The sequence below is a fragment of the Furipterus horrens genome, unplaced genomic scaffold (assembly GCF_987537825.1).
Source record: "Furipterus horrens unplaced genomic scaffold, mFurHor1.1.pri manual_scaffold_11, whole genome shotgun sequence".
NCBI classification, from domain to species: domain Eukaryota; kingdom Metazoa; phylum Chordata; class Mammalia; order Chiroptera; family Furipteridae; genus Furipterus; species Furipterus horrens.
In genome coordinates, this window is record NW_028327181.1 from 13,987,762 (window position 1) to 14,007,871 (window position 20,110).

Genomic DNA, 20,110 nt, shown 5'->3' on the forward strand with positions numbered 1-20,110 from the left:
GGGAGGATCAGATTTATCAGAAGCCATTCCTCTCTTGGGAGTGCCTGTGCTCCCTGGAGAATCAAGAAAAGAATTGTGACTTAGAAGTGGAGCCACACATTGTTCCAGCAGCTCATGCTGAGAAAGCTGCTCAGGAAGTGTACTGCTGGGACGAGGTGGCGCAAAGCACTCCAGAGTCCAGCAGCAGTGACAGGCCAGGGACGGAGGTCTGGTTATGTGGGGCAGGCATCAGGGTGGCTCCGGAGCTCAGCGCTCACAGTGTCAGACACCCTTTCCTGTCACTCCCCTAGGGAGCATTTGCAAGTGGAGAGAGGGAGCAGGAAAAAAAGGATGGAGACTTCAGGTAAATATGATGTGGCAATTATACTCCTGAGCAGGCAAGAAAGAGGAATGTGTCAGTAACAACTGGGGCGGAGGGGGTTATAAAGGACAAAGGAAGGAAGAGGTATGAATAAAATCTGAGCTTTACCAAATTAAGAGCACAAGCTTTCTGAGTCACCAGCATTAACAGTGCCTTCAAGTTGTGCTGGGAAGTCCCCATGAAGGACCCTATCAGTCTGAGCACACCCAGCACATCCTTTCTGTGACCCAGAAAAAACACGGCACATGAGTTTTTCTAGTTTTTGTCGCTTCCTTTTAGAAATACCATTTTCAATGAAACACCAGTACAGTTACAAAATAGGGCAACTCTTGGCTGTGAAGTGCTTAATTTAGAGAAACCCTTTCACCACAAACTAGTGAACTCCAACATGCTAAAACATGAGGAAAAAATTAATTCCCTCTTTAAACTTGCTGCATTTTATTGTGAAATATTTTAAATCTAAATCTCCCAAATAATTTAATATTTTCATTTCATTAATATTTGCTTATTAGTGACATTTAAGACATAGATGTTAAGCTAGATCAATTTTAAACCTGTGGGCCTTACAAATTTGAGTTAACATTTCTGCTAAAAATAACCTTGGAAATTATAAGGTCACATAGGAATACAGAGGAAGCATATTCTACTACAGGGGGAGGCTGAAAACAATCCTTTCTGGTCACACATAAATGCCTAAAAAATGTGGTTCCAATTTCTTTCTTAAAAAAAAGAAACCTGCTCATTTTCTTTCAAATTACTTCAAAAAACGAAGGTCTCTGATGTTAATCGTGTGTATACTTCGGCTTACACTTTAAAGAGTCTTCTTCTCCTGGGAAGTGACTTTTGTATACAAATCATGGAAAGCTACTTAGACAAAGTCCTGGAGATGATTAAAAGGGGCCAGATTCAAATGTATACCTTAAAAATAAAAAAGCAGCAGCAGATGTCAACGGACGCATTTGTGTATATTTTGGAAATGAGTTGAAGATATGCACGTGCATTTCATCAGGACATTTAGAGAATTCGTGACTTTCTGTTGCGGCTATGTATCTATGACAACTTTAGGAATTAGTAATAGTTTTAATTATATTCTGGTATGTTATGCTGGATACCTTGACTCCTATTACAATTTGATCTAAAACACTTTTCAATCTGACAGAAAGATATATGCTCATTTAGAAATGAAGACACATCAAACATACTTCACCATCTAGGATTAGCAAACACAGGACCTAAAGTAGCACTTTGTTCATTTACTACTTGAACAAATATTTCAATTTCCTCAAACTTTATTTTCCTTTAACACCAGAGGGAAAAATCTGCATATTCTCTTTGATCCACCAAGCCTTTACTGAAAAGCTCACTCCACATCAGGCTCAATACTGAGCACCCTGCTAGGTCCTGGCAACACAGACGATGGGTACAGTACAGGCAGGCCGCCAAAAGGGACTCAATTTACCGAGGAAGCCTTTTCAGTAGTGATATCTGGGTTATATTTGCAATGGGGAGAGGGTGGGAGTGAGGGGGCGTGTCCTGCTGGAACAGTGCGCTGAGTGGCTGCTTCAGTGTCAAGCAGAAGGAGTCTTCCTTCTTAAAGGACACTACAAGGCCTCTTTCCCCTGAAATAGGAAATCTGTTTTGTTTTGTGGTCAAAGAAATTGGGTGGGGACATTTATGCAGAAATCCCAAACTGCTTAGTTTGTTTCATTAGGCACTGATGTATCTCCTAGAAAATTGCAGACTAATGGCTATACTAACAGTCCCAATCATACTTTCCATAAGTGATCAACACCCCCTCCCCCCAAATAACCCATATATTTAAATATATATGATTTCTGTAGCCTATCACTCAGGGTCACACTGACAGACTTCTACAATAAATCCTGTTCCTAGAGTTACTGTGACCATGTTTCCCTTCAATTATGTAAATATGTCAAAGCAACTCCCCAAGTATTCAGTTGCACTGTGGGTCTAATCACATCACTTCTGTGCACGGTTCATAGGCATGACCAAAAGTCTATGACAGAGCGGTATACAAGCTGTCTGACACCAGCAACCCAGCAGAGTTAAACCCTAAAAGTAATCAACAGTCACTCTAAATTAAAATGTTTAGGGCTACATCTATATTAAAGCTACTTGCAGTGACAGAAAACCCCCACCAGGTGGAGTTAAAAGATTTGAGCATCACTTCCAACCTCTTGTTTCTTGACCTCCGAACTATTTCACCTTTGTCCTGCTTCGGACGGCGACTTGGTTACTTATCGTCTCAAAATTACTAATTAACGGTTTTTATTTCTTATAAAGCAAGTAATAAGGAAAGAGATTCACTTAATAAGATTTTAGAAAAAGTGGCTCCTTCAAGAAAAATCAAGAGTTCATTAAAAGCAAAAGGAAAATCAATGAACTAAGAAGACTGAGACTAAAATCTCAGGAGTTGTGTCCCAGCCTGAAGGTTGAGGGACCCCCACACCGGCAGAAGGCCTTCCTACTGAAATTCCGCCTTGTTGGCCAATTCCAGTGTCACTTAAACCCTTGAAGAGCAAATTTTAGGTACTGAATATTGACTGTTGGTAGGGTGCACATACCTTAATATGAACCCCACCCACCCAAGAATCACATTCTTGCATTATCACCTCCTCTGGAAATAAGGAAAACCCGTGACTTGCTTCTAACCAATAGATGATGACAAAGGCGATGGTTCTCATTCCTTTGATTAGGTTACATTACAGGGCCACTAAATTTGTGGTAGTTTTTCACGCAATAGAAAACCAATACCATTAGTAAGGAGAGGACATCCCTAAACCCACTGTACATATCTCTGCCAGACCTCAACTCTTCCACCTGTTCCCCTGCCATCTAGCTCCCCCAGTTCACAAAGGAAGCACTACAACTATCTTACACAGTATTCTTGACCATCTCTACATAAGTAAATAAGTACATATAGATATTTCTCTCTTCTACATTACAGATGGAAACATACTACACATACCCTTCACCTCTTCCCCTCCACATTATCATGGAAAAGATTCCCCATCAGTACAAACAGAGCTCCTGCCCTTTTCACGACTGCACTAAACTCCATCATATGGGTCTACCATGTTTTCAATCAGTTCTCCAACAATGGACAGACATTTAGACTTCAGACTGTTTCTAATCAAACAGAGTAGGATCGACTACTAGCAGTGCCATTTCACTGCGTCCAAGGACACACACATCTGTAACTGTGCTACACAAGTGGGACCACCTATACATTAGGCAATGCATGTAATGTGTCTGTTTCCTCACCCCTTGCCAATCCAGATGATATCAAACTGGCTTTCAATTAATTTTATACAAATTCTTCACTCATATAGGCTTCTTTCATCATTACCCTCAAGCTCATCATTCAGCAAGTATTTATGAGTCACCCACTCTGTGAAAAGAGGATGGGTGCCTGAACAGAGAGAACGAGACACGTGAACGAAATGAACAAGAGCTGAAATTCAGCAGAGGGGCAGACTGTTTGCAACTTGGACGCGAGCTCCCTGGAGGAAATGAAAACTGACCTAGGTCCTGCAGGACACAAATGTGGGCAGAGGCAGAGTCCCAAGAGGAGGCCAGAACAAGCAGTGTACCAGGACAGAAAAATCCCATGACACGGCGAGTGGCAGACCAGTGTGAGAAGAGGAAGACAGTGCTCGGGTGGCAGCTCCAAGACTGACAAAGCAGGGCCTTAGTTTGGAAGGAATCAAGAGTCAGTGGAAAGAACACTGGATTGAGAGTTAGAATTTCCACTTCTGGCATGAGCTAAATCATCTTGAGGAAAACTAGTTTATCTGGGTTTCAGTTTCCTCACTTGGAAAACAGAGAGGTTAGCCCTGAGACTGAACTTTCTGCAGCTGCAGAACTGTGTCCAAAGTAAATCTTACATGGTGAGGACAACCGTCAAACAAGCAGAACTATGCTAGAGAGGGGGACAGAGGGAACTCCTCAGCCCCATGTTCCAGCTGCTCCATCCTGACACCACTAGTGGGCTCTAGGAAACTCAGGTTTACGCAAAACATAGTTTGAAAGCAACCACGCCTAGGTAGCCAAGGTTCCCTTCAACTCTAAAAATTATTCCGACTTCTCCCTCAGTGGTGGATAATAACGTATACCTTCACTTCTGTGCACTTGCCTACAATTCATTCACTGATTTAACACACATTCATGAGTACCTACTATGTCTCCGGTGCTGTTCTAGGAGCTGGGGAGACAATGGTTAATAGTACAATGATTCTTCCCTCGGGGGTTCAGCTTCTATTTGGAAGGGAGAGAGAAAAAGAAAGAAATGTATAAAACGCCAGAGAATGAGTAAGAGGGAAAAGCTTGGTAATGAGGGCGGGGGTGAACCATCTCACCCAACAAAACCCTTCTGACCCTCATGTAAGGGCTCTCCCATTGTCTTTTCCGATTTCCATTCTCACAGAGCATCTGTTCTCTTACCTAAAATCCCGCAGCTCTCTGCACCATACATAAGCCTCTGCCGTTTGTTAACTCTTCCGCTGCCCTGGACGTGCGTCGCCAGGACTGTAAGCCTCCTGAGGGCATTCCTTAGTCTGGGATAGCTACAGCAGCGCCACGAAGACAGCGCAGACTGAGCAGCCACTACAGACAGGATGGCAGCTATGACCACACTGCCACTTTAGAATGATAAATATGACCTTAAAGCCTCCTTTTCCCAACACCTTGGACTAGAATTTTCAAGAACATAAAAAAGGAAGGGAATCAAATGAATAGATTAACTCAAGAGAAAACCAAACTGGATTTGGTAAACAGTGAGGATGGCCAGGTGGTCCAGGTGTTCGCCACAGATGCTAACCTAAGACAAACGTGAACTAGACAAGGGAAGCAGATGGTGTGGCACCGGCAGTGTTGGTACAACTGTCTCGCGCCAGCAGAGTGAAGAGATGAGAATGTGCAGAAGACAAGGGCAGACCCAGAGTCCCTGTCCCACACTGGGTCTCCTGCCCACCTCCTGCTGGAATGGACGCCAGGTCCTACAACGCCCCCCACCAATACACCCACCGCAGCATTCACACCCCCGCAGGCAGCGCAATGCTCTGCTCCTCGCCTCCAGGCTTAAACGCTGTCAAGGGCACCCTCGCCTCCCACCACAGTCTCCATCTCCTTTTATAGCAGAAAATGTGCATGTCGGGGTTCTTTTCTTATTGTCAAAAACTGAGAATTTCCGCCATCAGTTGTATTTTTAGTATCCACAGCTGAGAAAACACATAAACCAAAAGCTTCTGTGACACAAATGTTCACAGCAGCGCCGCTCACAACTGCTCGTCAGAGGACGACTGGATAACAAAACGTGGTACATCCACACACGAACCACTGCTCAGCCGTAGAAGGAATGAAGTAATGACGCACACAACGACATGCACGGACTTGAAAACCTTATGCTAAAGTAAAAGCACCCAGACAGAGAAGGCCGCATACCGTCATGATCCCACTTCTAGGGAATAGAGAGCTGGTAAATCCAGAGACAGAAAACAGATTAGCGGTAGCCCAAGGCTGAGGGGAGAGGGCAGGAGGGGATGACTGTTTATGGGTCCGGGGTGTCCATTTGGGATGATGAAGACATTCCAGAATTAGGTGGTGGTGATGGTTGTTCACCCCTGTATGTGAATGTACTAAATGCCACGGAACTGTACATTTTTTTTTTTTTTTGGAACTGTACATTTTTAAATGGTTAGAATCGTAAATTTTATGTTATGTCTATTTTATCACTATAAAAAATGCACCACGAATCCAATAAACTTAAAAAAAATTCTATCTTACTGATTTCTAAAATGTAACTTGGAAAACAGGAGCCACGGACACTGAAAAACAGAATCATACACACATACGTGAACACGTATTCACTCCCCAAACACCTGTTGTGAACACAGATTCTCAGAACTCCTGCACAACTACAGCAGTCCCTCCTATGTCACGGCTCACTTAGCGCGGCCGCACTGTATCGTGGGATTTTTAAAATATTATATTTAATTATTTATCGTGGGTTTTTTGCTGTAAGGTTAATAAGGGAGTGGGAACGGTTTATAAGTGAGTGGGAAGGGTTAAAATATATATAAATACTAAAATAAATGTAAGGTTCCTACTCGGCGGATTTGCATCTATCGCAGGGGGGTCTAGTACGTAATACCCACGATAAGTGAGGGAATGCTGCAGAGTTAATAATATGACAATAATGGAGAACAATTACCAAGGCAGGCCCTCATATTAAATCCCGTGAGATAATTAGCCCCATTTTACAAAAGATAAAACAGGCACAGAGTCTAAGGCACCTGCCCACGACTGAAGAGCCAGCAGGCAGCAAAAGCTCAGAATCTGAATCTGAAGCTAACGCCTTTCAGAATGAATGTTCTCAGCCACAGCTCCAGACTCACAATGCAGACCCTCATCACGTGGGCCCAGTTCCTTCTCTTTCACTACCTACTCATCCCAAACACCGTGCCACACAGAGGACCGCGCTCAGCCTTTGCATACACACTGCCTTCTCTCCTCTCCGAAGGCCACGCTGTGGTGGAAGGGATGGGCCTGAGGGCTCCAGGCCTCTTCCCAATCTGCCTTCACTATTCTTACCATGTGCCCTGGAGCCTGCAGGCACTGACTGAGAACCCATTTTAGCCTGAGAATAAGAAAAAGAACTACTTTTATGCCCCCAGCAAAACCAAAGGTGCCTTGTCCTTTGCCGGAGAATAAGGAATGCGTCATGGAACCAACCATTTTGTTCGGCCAGCACAACTTTTTCAAACACTGACAATATCATCTGAATGGCTTCTCAGGGCCCCCAATCCCGGCGTGCCATACTGCAGCTCAGCATTACCTTGTGACCTGCTGCTCCGGGCTTGGAAGCTGTCCTGACCTAGCTACTAACTGACTCACTCATTACGCACTCCCAGTGATTTTTCTTACTACCACCACTCTTACACATGAAAATCATGGCTGGAAAAGATACTAAGAGACATAAGAGAGCAAAACAGACATTGTTTTCATTAGAATATACGCTTCACTTCTGAGGATAAGAAGTCCTATATAATTTCAAAGGCAGAAACAGCTCTAAAATTGAATGAATAGTTTCATATCATAACACAACTGAAATTTAAAATCTCCTATGACAAGGATCCTGAGTCAGTGCTCCCAAGTACTTCTACTCAGGGAGGGGGTCCTAGCAGAACAGGACCCAGCCTAGCAGAGGGTCGCCGCTGGGAGTCCCAACCCCAGTGATTTCTGAGAAAAAATTAGGGGCTTTTGTTTTAGAAGGTTTCTACTTAAACTTCAACAGCAACATGAGACATTTAGTATTTGAGTTATTTCAGCTTACAGTAGTGTTCAAGTTCAGGGAAGAAACACTGAAAATGAAATGGAAAGACTGAAATGAGGTGTTAACTAAACATGTTGTGCTTGACCATGACATAACAAGAGGTGTCACTCTTATTTCAAAGTCTTAGCTCTCTCTAAATAAGAAGGGGGTCACAGGTTGTCTTACCGTGTAAAAAGTCCACAGCCGGGCACTGCAAAACTGAAGCAGCACCCAGTATAGCACAAGTAGTGAGTTAATATTTACGAACAGTGGCAAATATAAGAACCCTAATTTGGAGCAGGGAGGGGTGCAGGGATGTGGTAAAATAAAGGTTTCAGTGCTCTTGAAAACTTTTTTTTTAAGCCAAACGCCTAAAGTACAAACATTTACATCTAGTAAGAATCAAAACAGAAAGCTACACAACTGTTAAAATTGAGATGTTCTACCATCAAACATTTCCCACAAATGACAATTTTAGGCTAACCTAAGTTACTGAAAATTTGTATGTAAATTAAATTTTTGCTTTCTTAATCTATTGTAAAGTACTGTTTCTCCCCTCGCCCCCTTGTAAACAAACCTCTACATTTCAGGTACTGAGATTCTTAAAGTGATCACTTATGGAGAGGTGAAGTCTGCACAAAAACAAACCACCTTCTCTCCAACCCTCTGGTCTTTCTGCTGCACAGCCCGACCTAAGCTGCAGGGTCATTTCAGTGTAGAAATGTAGGCCATACAAGAAAGAAAGAAAATAATTCTTAGGTGTAAGAGGCAACAGGTAAAAATGTCATTGAGCAGTACATAGTACTTACTGCTGGTTCAACTTGACTTCGATCTGCAATATCTATGTGGACAATTTCAACAGTTTTCCATGTATTTGGATCTAAACCATGTACCTATAAATGACAAAGAGAAATGAACAAAACAAACTGTAGACTGTTCTTACTAGGCATAACTATTATATTTATGTGTATAATCTTTATCTTGAGTCTCTCAGAGTACACTATGAAGTATAAAAAATCCAAATTGTTATTTCATTAAATTAACTATTGAAGTCTTGGGGGATCTAGAAATCTTCTGTTATCCCTTAAAACCCCAAATAACAAGGGGGTAGATGGGGTGAGGATGCTGTCAAAAACCAGAAACCTGTACAGTATTTTCTGGTAGTCCTTAGAGATGATTTATTTAACGAAATGTACCTGACCCATGTTTAACCCAAATACATGACAAAGTCCTTAAAAGCTCCAAATTCCAGACAAACATAAAGTGACATTATAATTAAGATTTCAAAAAGCTGCACTGTATGGTCTAAAACCTCTCCTGAATTTGATTATCCTAAAGCTATTCCGTTTCAGTATGATATTAAGTCCTCTATTTTCAAGTTCAATCATTTATTTCTGAAACTCCACCTATGAACCAATTAAGAATTGTTTAAAAACTGCCAAAGATATACTCATTTGAAAGCTGAAAGGTATCAAATCATCTCATTTAGACTCTAAATTTTAGTTACTATGAAAAAACAAAATGAAATGTCAAGTGCTCACGTGGATTAAAAACTCAGGTCAAAATACTACAAATTATAACCCAAAAGTTCTATTAATTGGAACCAGTAAATAAAAAGCACAGTAAAAACGGACTTTATCACAATTACCATCAACTTACTCTCCTATACAACAATGATCCTAAGGTTGGAACAGCAGTTCTCAACTGGACACTAGAAAACAGAGATCGCTGGGCCCAGAAGTTCTAACTAAGTAGATGGGGGATGGGACCTGAGAGTTTGCATTTCTAACAAGTTCCCAGATGCTGGTGCTGGTCTGGGGACCATACTTTGGAGAACCACTAGTCCAAGGGCATCAACCTATACCAGATGCCCTCCCAAGCTCCCTGACAGACCTTACCAAGAGTTCATGATTACATTGAGTCTTAACCGACTTCCTTGAAATTTATTTTAGAGATAATGAGTGCCAACTTGTAAAAAGCAGGAACTCATCAACATTTTTGTATGTTAGTCAATGCACCTTCCCCCTCATTGTGGCCTTTCCTTTGATATGAACCCATATCCCAGTAGAGTGGAGTAAAGGTGAAAATTAAAGGAATCAATTTTGCTATAGAGAGCAGTTCTGGCAAACACACACAGATGAAAGATAAAAGAAATCTAAAATGTAACAGCTAAAATCAGTTTGGGGATTACCTGCAAATTTTCTTATCCACGTTCTCACTGTCCCAGAGAAAGAGCTGCTGATAAAAACAGCAACCTCACCAAAGTGCACTCATGCCCCAAGGCAAGGGGAAAGATCACGGGAGGCCCAGCTGCTTCTGGCTGCTCGCTCGCCTCACCGCAATCTGACACATCCCTGGTGTGTAGCCAGGGTGGCCAGGTACCAGTCTAACACAGGTAGCATCGTTTTGGTGATGACAAAATGGACTATAGTATTCTCATTTCCAGGGGTTTCTTCACTGACAGCCCAGAGGTGAAACTTACATTTTCTAATGTTCCCAAGTCTGGTTTGTGCCATGTTTCAATTTTAATGAAGAAATCATCTTTCATATATTCATTCTGCAGAAAACACAACAGTAAAACGACAGTGATCGTTCAGCAGGTCTTCGGGACCCATGTCTGCAGGAGCCTTCCCCAGCATAAGCATCCATGCCTTTGAGTCTACAAGTCTGATCCTCAAATGACAAAGAATCATTAGCTACCTATTTTTATAGATTTGTCAGGCAAACCAAAAGTTAGATGCTGTTAAATAATTCAAACAACTCTAGTTGTTATACAGGATATAGAGCTAATATTAAAGAAGCTGTGAGCTTTGGTGAGCAAATCTGGCATTCAAAAAAAGTAGCAGGAGCAACATTAAGTCAAGAGGGAGGTTTTGAGTCAAGGCTGAAGCAAGCCCATTAACCGTGAGAACATGCGGCAGAGTGCAGGCTGCTGGGAGAAGCTAAGAGCCGGGGCCGTGCAGTGGTGGGCAGTTCTAATAAAAAAAAAAAAAAAAAAGCAAGAAATAATGGAAAATAATTACTATATAAAGCAAAGTTTAAAGGTGAGGAGTATGTGACACAAAAAGTTTTACTCACCGTTACGACTGAGACGTAATGGACAGGTAGGCAAGAAAAAGGGAAAAATTTCAGAATATTAATCAAAGTCAAAACTATCTGTCACAATATTTAAAGTCACAAGATTTAACTACCTGAAAATAGAACATTTAATAGTTTACACGCGAAAAGCACAATTTCTGCACAAGTCACACTGCAGGCAGGAGACTTTAGATTACGGATCAGTAATCTAACTGTAAGACAGCAATAAAAGGAATAACGACACCAAAGTAAAGATGCCATGTATAATACTAACTTAACAAGGCTGCCATGTCACTCCTCTCTTACATGGCGACAGACATAAAATCGTGTTAGAACTACAGCAGAAGACACTCCTGAGTGTGGATGATCTTTCTGTAAGGTCTCTCTACAGGCACACCTCGGAGACATTGCGATTGGTTCTACACCACCACAATATAGCGAGAATTGCAACAAAGCGAGTCAGACTCTTTTTGCTGGTGGAGGGTCTTGCCTTCACTTTGTGCTGTCCTCTGGGACTGAACCTATGCCCCTCACACCTTAAGGTGTGGGGGGGAGGAACCCAATGCAACCAATCCTCTGCCACAGCTAGTGCAGTGACTACCCGACAACCCACAGAAGGCTTGCTTGGTGTCCCCCTTCTCAAAGGTGTCCTCACTGGGGGCATGGCTGCTGGGAACCAGGCTTACTTGTTCTACAGTAGGGATATGCGTTCCAGGCTTTCTCGTGAAATACCAAGGAGCCCTCGGGAGCAATCATCCTCACGAACGCAGGAACTTTGCTGTGGGGAGAGAAGTAGTGGATACGTTTTCAACAGCGCCGTTGCTTCTCTGCTGGCATCCTTCACACTGCTTCAAAGAGTATTATAATCAAAGGTAGTCGACTCTGTCCTAAGCTTCATGAACTCATATTTGAGACTGTTATCAACAGTTTACCCTCATTCCCAAAGTAATCAAGTGGGAAATGAATGTAAAAACAACAAAATAATTATAAATATGTTTAACCACACACAGCATTTTCTGAAAGAGAGAGGCAGTTCTTTCTCACGGGCTTCTGAGCTACCTCTCTTATGTGCAATCTAAGAGCCACCTGAAGCCATCTGACCTGCACGTAATATGACAAGCAGCTCTCTCGTGCAGTCAGGACGGCACTACGCTATTTCTTGAGGCAAAAAAGAGAAGCCCCAGAATAAGGGAGTATTCCTGAGTCAAAGCCTTTTCACACATTTTACAGAATAAACAGAGAAAAACGACAAGAAGGAGATATTAAAACATATCCACGTTAAAAATTTTGCGGGTTTGGAAGATGAATGTCACTAGCTGTTTCCAGTATGGTCAGAGAAGGGTTAAATATATAATATATGAGATTGTGCATATTCCTAAGATAATTGGGAAAGATCCCAACAGATAAAACAGGCAAAGGATATCCAGACACACTACAAATAAAAACACAACTGGTTAACGAACAAATGGATACCCAGTCTTACCAGTCCTCAAAAACTGCAAATGAAATGAGCATTTAAAATCATTTCATCACGTGAGAGCAGTTCTACATGATGTACAGGCTTTTCGCACAGACTGGATTCAAATCACATCACCACCACTTAGAAGATGTGTGACCCTGGGCACATTACTTAGCTCTCTGAACTCCTCGTGTTGAATGGAGTCCGTATTACCTACTCTGCTGGGTTACTGAGGGGATTCAATCTTGTAACACGGTTAGCACACTGTGCAGTACAGTGAGAGCTCAATGAACAGTAGCTATTGCTTCTCAATTCCCAGCTGACATGGAGCTGGGTACTTTCGCATGCCTTTCCTCACTTAAATCTCCTAACAACACCGTGAGGTAAGCATTCAGAAGAGGCTAAATAACTATGTCAAAACTATATCCTCCAACTACAAGCGCTATTACATATTATTTTCCATATCAGAGCAGCTTCTCTGAGAACTTTCAAGCACAACTTAATATCCTAAACTAAGAGAATGAACAAACTAATGAACTGTAGAAACCCAAGTGGACCTCTGGCCCTATGATAAGATTGAGAGAGATGTAAGGGATCCCACACCAGCCAGAGCGCTGTGAGGTCACAGAAGAGACAGCCCTTCTGCTGTCTCTCCAGAGCACAGAAGCAGGTGCAGGATTTGGAGCTTCTACTATTGTGGCAAATTATATCACCAGAAAAGCTGAAGTACGACTTTTATACATGGCAGTACAAGTGCGATTCCAAAGGCACAGAGAGATTTACCTGTGCCTTTACATGTTAAAAGACAATAATGAAGGAGGGCTAATTCTCTGAGCACTTATTCTTTTCAAATCTTGGGAAGATTCATGCAAAGGGGTATAACTTCAGAAAAATGAAGCCAGAATAACTGAAAATAATATCACATTAAAAGTCAAACGATATCTAGCAGTTCAAATTATTTTTTCCATTATCCAAAATCCCTTTAAATATGGAAGAGGTCTAATCAGAATATACTATAATACATAATGGTAATTTTTTTTTAATATAAGCTACAAGATCACTCTCTGAGAATATGACGAATATCTATCAATGGTTCATTTGGCTAACTTAGAAAAAGGCAGAAAAAAAATTAGCTGTGTACTAGCTTAGAAACAGATTTTAATACTATCCTATTTATTTCTAGGGTACTCAATATTCTGAAAACCTTATTACTGATCAAAAGTCCTAAAATTTGCGGACCCCAACAGAAGAAAACTGGCAGTCATAAAAAGCCCCCAACAGCCAATCTACAAGAAAGCTTTAATATTTCCTCGTTTTGCTCTCAAACTGCCTATTATCTTACTTCCAGGGTGCTTTTCCCACAACACGAGTTCTAATAATTCATTTTAAGTTTTGACTTAGGCACAACCTAATCTTTGAGTCAATTTTGTTTTAAATTTACTGGTTTTTTACATTCAACATGAGAACATTAACAAACACACCTCTCTCTCAATGAATCTCAGTAAGTGACTAAAACTGGGGAAAATGCATAAATGGAGTAAATAAAATTAAATTTCAATTCTATTTTACAGGAGAGAAATTTTCATTAATGGTAACTTTAATATATTCCTAACAAGGCAATTCAAGTGTGCCACTTACATATAGAACTCAGAGCGTGGTATATACATTGTTTTTCCACCTCAGTCTCACTTAGGAAATCACTTTAGTAAAATGAAGAAAATTCTGTTCTGGAAGCTTAAGAGATTCTCAGAAAAGGGACACATGTTAATGGAATTAACAAAATGGTGTTAGGCCTTAAAAAAACAAATTAGGAAGGACATTCCTCCTCTTGTTCTCCCAAACTATTCATGAAATGTTCTCTCATGAGAAACCAATACTGATAAAAGTGCTTACCTCAATGTAAACTTAATCTAGGTTTCAACTGTTTAAAGTCAGCCATAGCATAATGCCCAAAAGTACAAAGGTTCTTGGCCAATAGATAGCCTCCTCCCACTGGAAAGTTATTTAATAATATTTAACTTCAGGGTAAAGTTCAACCAAAATGTTTTATCAATTGTCTTGAGAAAAGATAATATTAAGACCAAAGCTCAGTTATTATCAAATGGTTGTGAACCTGTTTTGCAGTGAGACAACTTTGTCACAGTGGTACCAGAAGACTATGCGCTAATAAGGCTTAAAAGACAATAAATGACCATAATGTACACTAAACTCCTGATCTAGGAGCAGTCTAAAAAAAAAAAAAAAAATGCTGTTCCTGAGCTAAATGATACCTTGGCAAATCATTTCAAACTGTACTTTTCCCATAAAATTTTTACATCTACTTGTAAACAAAATAAATAAAATTGTTCACAGGTCTACTTTCCCATCCTTCTCCATGCTACTGTGGATAAACATCAAAATGTAGAAAAACATGGGGAAGAATTAAGATGAAAGTAACTGGCCAAAGACAAAGCAAGTTCATTCATTCACTCAGGTATTTGCTGAATGTACACTGTGCCAGGGGACTGTGAATAATGGTGCGCAGACAGGGACAATCCCTACCCAGAGCTCACTTTCCAGGGAGGAAAGCACACAACACTGGCCAATTAAAAAAGCAGAGAATCACCTCTCCTGAAATGCAGTGAAGTTAAGAACACAGCACTGAGCAGTGAATACCTGGGCAAGGGTGCTCAGGAAGGCCTCCCTGTGAAAGTGACTTTACAGTGACGATCCGACTGTGAGGAGGGCCAACCACATGAAGACATGGGGTGAGAGTCCTAAAGAGCAAAGGACTTGGCCTGCTTGGGCCCCGAGAGGCCTCCAGCACAGTGAGACTGTAGCGACCAAGGAACAGAGGGACACAGATGAGGACAGTGAGGTGGGCAGAAACAGAGAGACCGCAGGGCCCCTTACAGGCCACAGTTGGCATTTTCTTCTTTGTATGATGGGAAGCAGCTGAAGGCTCTGAGAAGACGAATGACATAACCTGATTTAAGTTTTAAAATCATTCTGGTTTTGTGTGAAAAATTAATGAGGGTGGGCAAGAATAGATAGTGGCAAAAATTAACTCAAAAAGAATTAAAGATCTACATGTAAAAAGCTAAAACTATCAAGTTCTTAGGAGAAATATAGATTAAATCTTTGAGACCTTGGAATGGACAATGAAGATATGACACCAAAACCATAAATAAGAAAAAACACGTAAATTGGACTTCATCAAAATTATAAACCTAAGCTTCAAATGACACTATCAAGGAAGCGAAATAATTCAAAGAATGAGCAAATCATTTTGCAAATCATACATCTGACAGAAAACTAGTATCCAGAATATACAAAGAACTCTTACAACAAAAGGACAACCCAATGAAGAATGGGTAAAGGATCTGAACTGGCATTTGTCCAAAGAAGATCTACAAACGACCAATACACACATAAAAAGATGCTCAACACCATTAATCAACAGTGAAATGCAAATCAACACTGCAGTAAGATACTACTGCATACTCATTAGGATGGCCACCATTAAAACAAAAGCCAAAGACCTGAGAACAACAAGCCCTGGCAATTCTGCGGAACGTTTGTACCCTGCTGGTGGGAATTTAAAGTGGCGCGGTCACTTTGGAAAATAATCTGGCAGTTCTTCAAAAAGTGAGGAGGTAGCACGTGATCTGGTGATTCTGAATGTAGGTTTGTGTGGGCATATATGCATACGGATATATATGACACCAAGAGAAATGAAAACACAGAGAAACATGTACAAAAACGTTCACAGCAGCGTTAGTATTTGTAATAGTCCTAAGAATGGATGGCAAGAGATCAACATGCAGGCGACTGGAGACGTTCAAGAAAGAGGTAATGGTCCCGTGCTTTACTGCGGTAGAGATGCAGGTGGAAGAAGGTGAAATGGAGAGGCAAGGAGGAAAAAAATCAAACTACAAAATAACTTAAAATTCCCTGATTTGCAGAAAGAAAATAACCAGATACAAACTGGCTAACTTCCAGGAGATGTTAAAAAACATATGTAACACATTCATACTTATGTACATATTTAGCAATTAGTCTTCTCCGTGTAATAATAGAGCAAACGTTTCCCCAATATTCCAACTCTCAGTGTTCAAGTGAAGGATATTTTGAGTCTAAGAGAAAATAAGAATAAAATTTAAGGTTTTATAAAGTGATATAATCTACCTAATATTCACGTGTTCCCATAAACCAAGCAGTAGCCTTTAACAGAGAAAATATGAAAAATACTATCACAGCTCATCTATAATTTTGAGCTCTATAAACATGGCTGTTACTCATTTCAATACTAAAAATACAGGCATGAAAAAAGCAGAGACTCACTCCTACCTTTAATAAACTAAGGAGACAACTGACAAAACAGACTCTTAAAAACCATTACTAGTCTTTTGTCCTTGAATAAATATTGGGATATGAATTTTCTATTTTAAAACATTTATGCCAAAGATAGAGCTAACTGCCAAACTCAGGAGAATGTGCAAAAGAACTTCTAGAATCAGAGGCAAAAATAATGATAAGGGATTCGAACAGTCACAAAAGAAATTCAAATGGTCAATATGAAAAAACATTCAACCTCGCTAATAAAGAAATGCAGATTTAAATAAGAGATTATTTTCTGTGTATCAACAAATAGGCAAAATTTTAAAAGAATATGGGAAAATGAACTCTGTCAAACTCTAGGATAGCAAGCTGGCAATAATAACAAAATTTAAAATGAGCATGTCCTTTTAGCAATCCTACTTTTATGAATTTCTCCTAGAGAAATAGTAACCTAAGGCATAAAGACATGCACAGCCATGTTCAGAGAAGTATTACTTATAACAGACAAAAACTGGGAAACACCAAAATATACCTAAGTCTATACTAAGAAATTTTACCCAGTTTTAAAAAGAATGAAATGGACATTAAATAATAACATGGATGTTCATGATATATCAACAAATGAAAACATAAAGCAAACTGCAGAACCATATATATATATATATATATATATATATATATATAGTATGATCTCATTTGCTGCAGAAAACAAAAAATGATACAAGTAATATCTCTGTTTTTTTTTTAAAAATTGAGTATGTATAGAAAATGATTTAGAAGGATAAACTATAAATCATTCTAGTGTTTTTGGGGGGTGGTTATATATATGTGAAGGCAAGAGGTGGGGACTAAGGTTTTTATTTTATCTTCTCTGTTGTTTGAATTTTTTTAAAGAAGTGGATATAATACTCCTACAATTTAAAAATAACCAGACTTCCAGTTGAGATGGAGGCATAGGTAAACATGGCTTGTTTCCTAGTACAATCACAGCAACAATCGTAACTGGACTACAAAGCACGTATCACCTGGAATCATCAGAAAATTGACAAGAAATGAAAGCAGTCACATTCATCCGGACAGGCAGGAGGGGTGGCTACATGGAGACATGCGGAGAGGCACAGAGACCCAGAGATGCGGAATGGGAGGTCCCACACCCATGTGTGGTGAATAAAAATCAGGAGGCATACCTCGGGAGTGAGGGATCCCAGCCCCATACCAGACCACCCAGCCCAGGGTTCCACTGCCAGGAAGGTAAGTCCCCATAAGTCTGGCTATAAAAATCAGTGGGGGCTGGAGTAGAGGAGGAAACTGCGGGATTCTCAGGAGTCTCCTTTTAAAGGGCCCACAATAGACTTAGGACTTATACAGACTCACTCCCTCTGGGCTTCAGCACTGGGGCAGGAGCTGGAAGGGCACCAGTGGCATATGGGGGGAAATTAAAGAGTTCGGCATCAGGGCAAGTGCGGGGGAGAGCTTCCTCTCAGACAGAATTCCAGAGGCCAGGCAGCAGCACTGTTCCTGAGTTTTGAGCTCTCCCCGACACAGAGTAGTGGACACCATATCAGAGGCTCCATAAACCTGGTTCACACGGGTTGCCCCGACCTGCAGATCACCTAAGGCTCCGCCCCACCTAACTTGTCTGAGTGCTTTTCTACTAAAACAGGGAGTCAGAGTAGCTCTACCTAATACATGGGAACAGCCACAGGGAGGCTGCCAAAATGAGGAGACAAAAGAAACATGGCCCAAATAAAAGAACAGAACAAAACTCCGGAAAAGAACTAAACAAAGTGGAGGTAAGCAATCTAGCAGATGCAGAGTTAAAATCCCTCATTATTAGGATGCTCAAGGAACTCAGTGGGTACTTCAACAGCATAAAAAAGACCTAGGTAGAAATGAAGGTTACACTAAGTGAAATAAAGAAAAATTTACAGGGAACCAACAGTGGAGTACATGAAACCAAGAATCAAATCAATGATCTGGAACATAAGGAAGAAAAAAATATTCTATGAGAAAGCAAAAAGAAAAATGAATAAAGAAAAAAAACAAAAAACAAGGATAGGCTAATAAGCCCCTGGGACAACTTCAAATGGATCAACATTCAAATCATGGGGCGTCAGAAGGAGAAGAGAAAGAGCAAGAAACCAAAAACTTATTTGAAAAATTAATGAGAGAAAACTTCCCTAATTTGGTGAAGGAATAGACACATAAGTCCGGGAAGCACAGAGAGTCCCAAATAAGATGGACCCAAAGAGGATCACACCGAGACACAGCATAGTTAAAATGCCAAAGGTTAAAAATAAAGAAAGAACCTTAAAAGCAGCAAGAGAAAAGTGAGAGTTAGCTACAAAGGAGTTCCCAGAAGAATTTCAGCTGATTTCTCATAAGAAACTTTGCAAGCTAGAAGGGACTGGCAAGTATTCAAAATGATGAAAAGCAAGGACCTATAACCTAGATTACTCTATCCAGCAAAGCTATCATTTGGAATAGAAGCGCAGATAAGTGCTTCCCAGACAAGGTAAACCTAAAGAAGTTGTTCATCATCACTAAACCATTATTATATGAAATGTTAAATGGTCTTATTTAATAAAAAAAATCAAAACTATGAAACATTAAAATGATAATAAACTCACAACTATCAAAAATTTAATCTAAAAAACAAACTGAGCAAACAAGCAGAACAGAAACAGAATCATAAATATGGAGATCATTTGGAGACATATCAGTTGGGAAGGGGGAGGGGGAGATCGGGGAAAAGATACAGGGATTCAGAAATACAAATTGGTAGGTACAGAATGTTAAGAGCAGTATAGGAAATGGAGTAGCCCAAGAACTCATATGCATGACCTATAGACATTAACCAAGGGGGGGACTGCTGTAGGGAATGGGGGGTACCAGGTGGAGAGGGACACTGGGGGAAAAATTGGGACAACTGTAATAGCATAAATAAAATATATTTTAAAAATTAAAAACATCCAAATCAATAAAAGTATTGGGGAAAATGAAAATAAATAAATAAAAACAACCAATAAAGCAGGAGAAGAGTTCTATCAAAAAATTTAAATGTCACATATTTTCACATTAAAATTTAAAAAGTACATCAGCACATCTAAGGTAAGTTAACACGCTTAATAAGTAAGCTGAGTAGTTAAAGCCTCATTATTTCATATAATGACTAAGCATCAAATGTGAACACCGGCTTACCTCTTTAGGTGATAGATTTTGTGCGTATACTGTCCTTTCTCACCATCCTTCTCATAAGGTTCATTCTTTAAGACTTCAATTCCTTCTCCACCACCAGTCTCATTCTTACTAGCTTCTGCAACAGAGTAAAGCTGCCCAACCTGATACTGAAATTTTAAAGAGTACAGAATTTCAGTAAGTCAGTAGTAACTGTGGAAACTTCATATGCTAAAATCTTACGATATGATATAGAAAAGCATATCCAACCATTCAACACATATGTTATACATGAAAACATGACTCAAATTGGAAATGAATCGGAAGACAAACACCAGATGCTCCTACAGTTTCAAGAAACGCTATACAGTGAGTGATACCT

General features: G+C 40.3%; 1 protein-coding gene across 1 annotated transcript in view; it reads right to left on the reverse strand.

Moving 5' to 3' along the window:
• PITPNB (phosphatidylinositol transfer protein beta) overlaps positions 1-20,110 on the reverse strand; it is a 60,171-nt gene that overhangs the window by 31,181 nt on the left and 8,880 nt on the right. The window contains exons 3-7 of the mRNA XM_090291075.1: positions 19,753-19,898; positions 11,459-11,550; positions 10,773-10,780; positions 10,177-10,251; positions 8,504-8,587 (exon numbers count right to left, since the gene is read on the reverse strand). Coding sequence (XP_090147201.1) covers positions 8,504-8,587; positions 10,177-10,251; positions 10,773-10,780; positions 11,459-11,550; positions 19,753-19,898 — 405 coding nt within the window. The remainder of the gene's footprint in view (positions 1-8,503; positions 8,588-10,176; positions 10,252-10,772; positions 10,781-11,458; positions 11,551-19,752; positions 19,899-20,110) is intronic.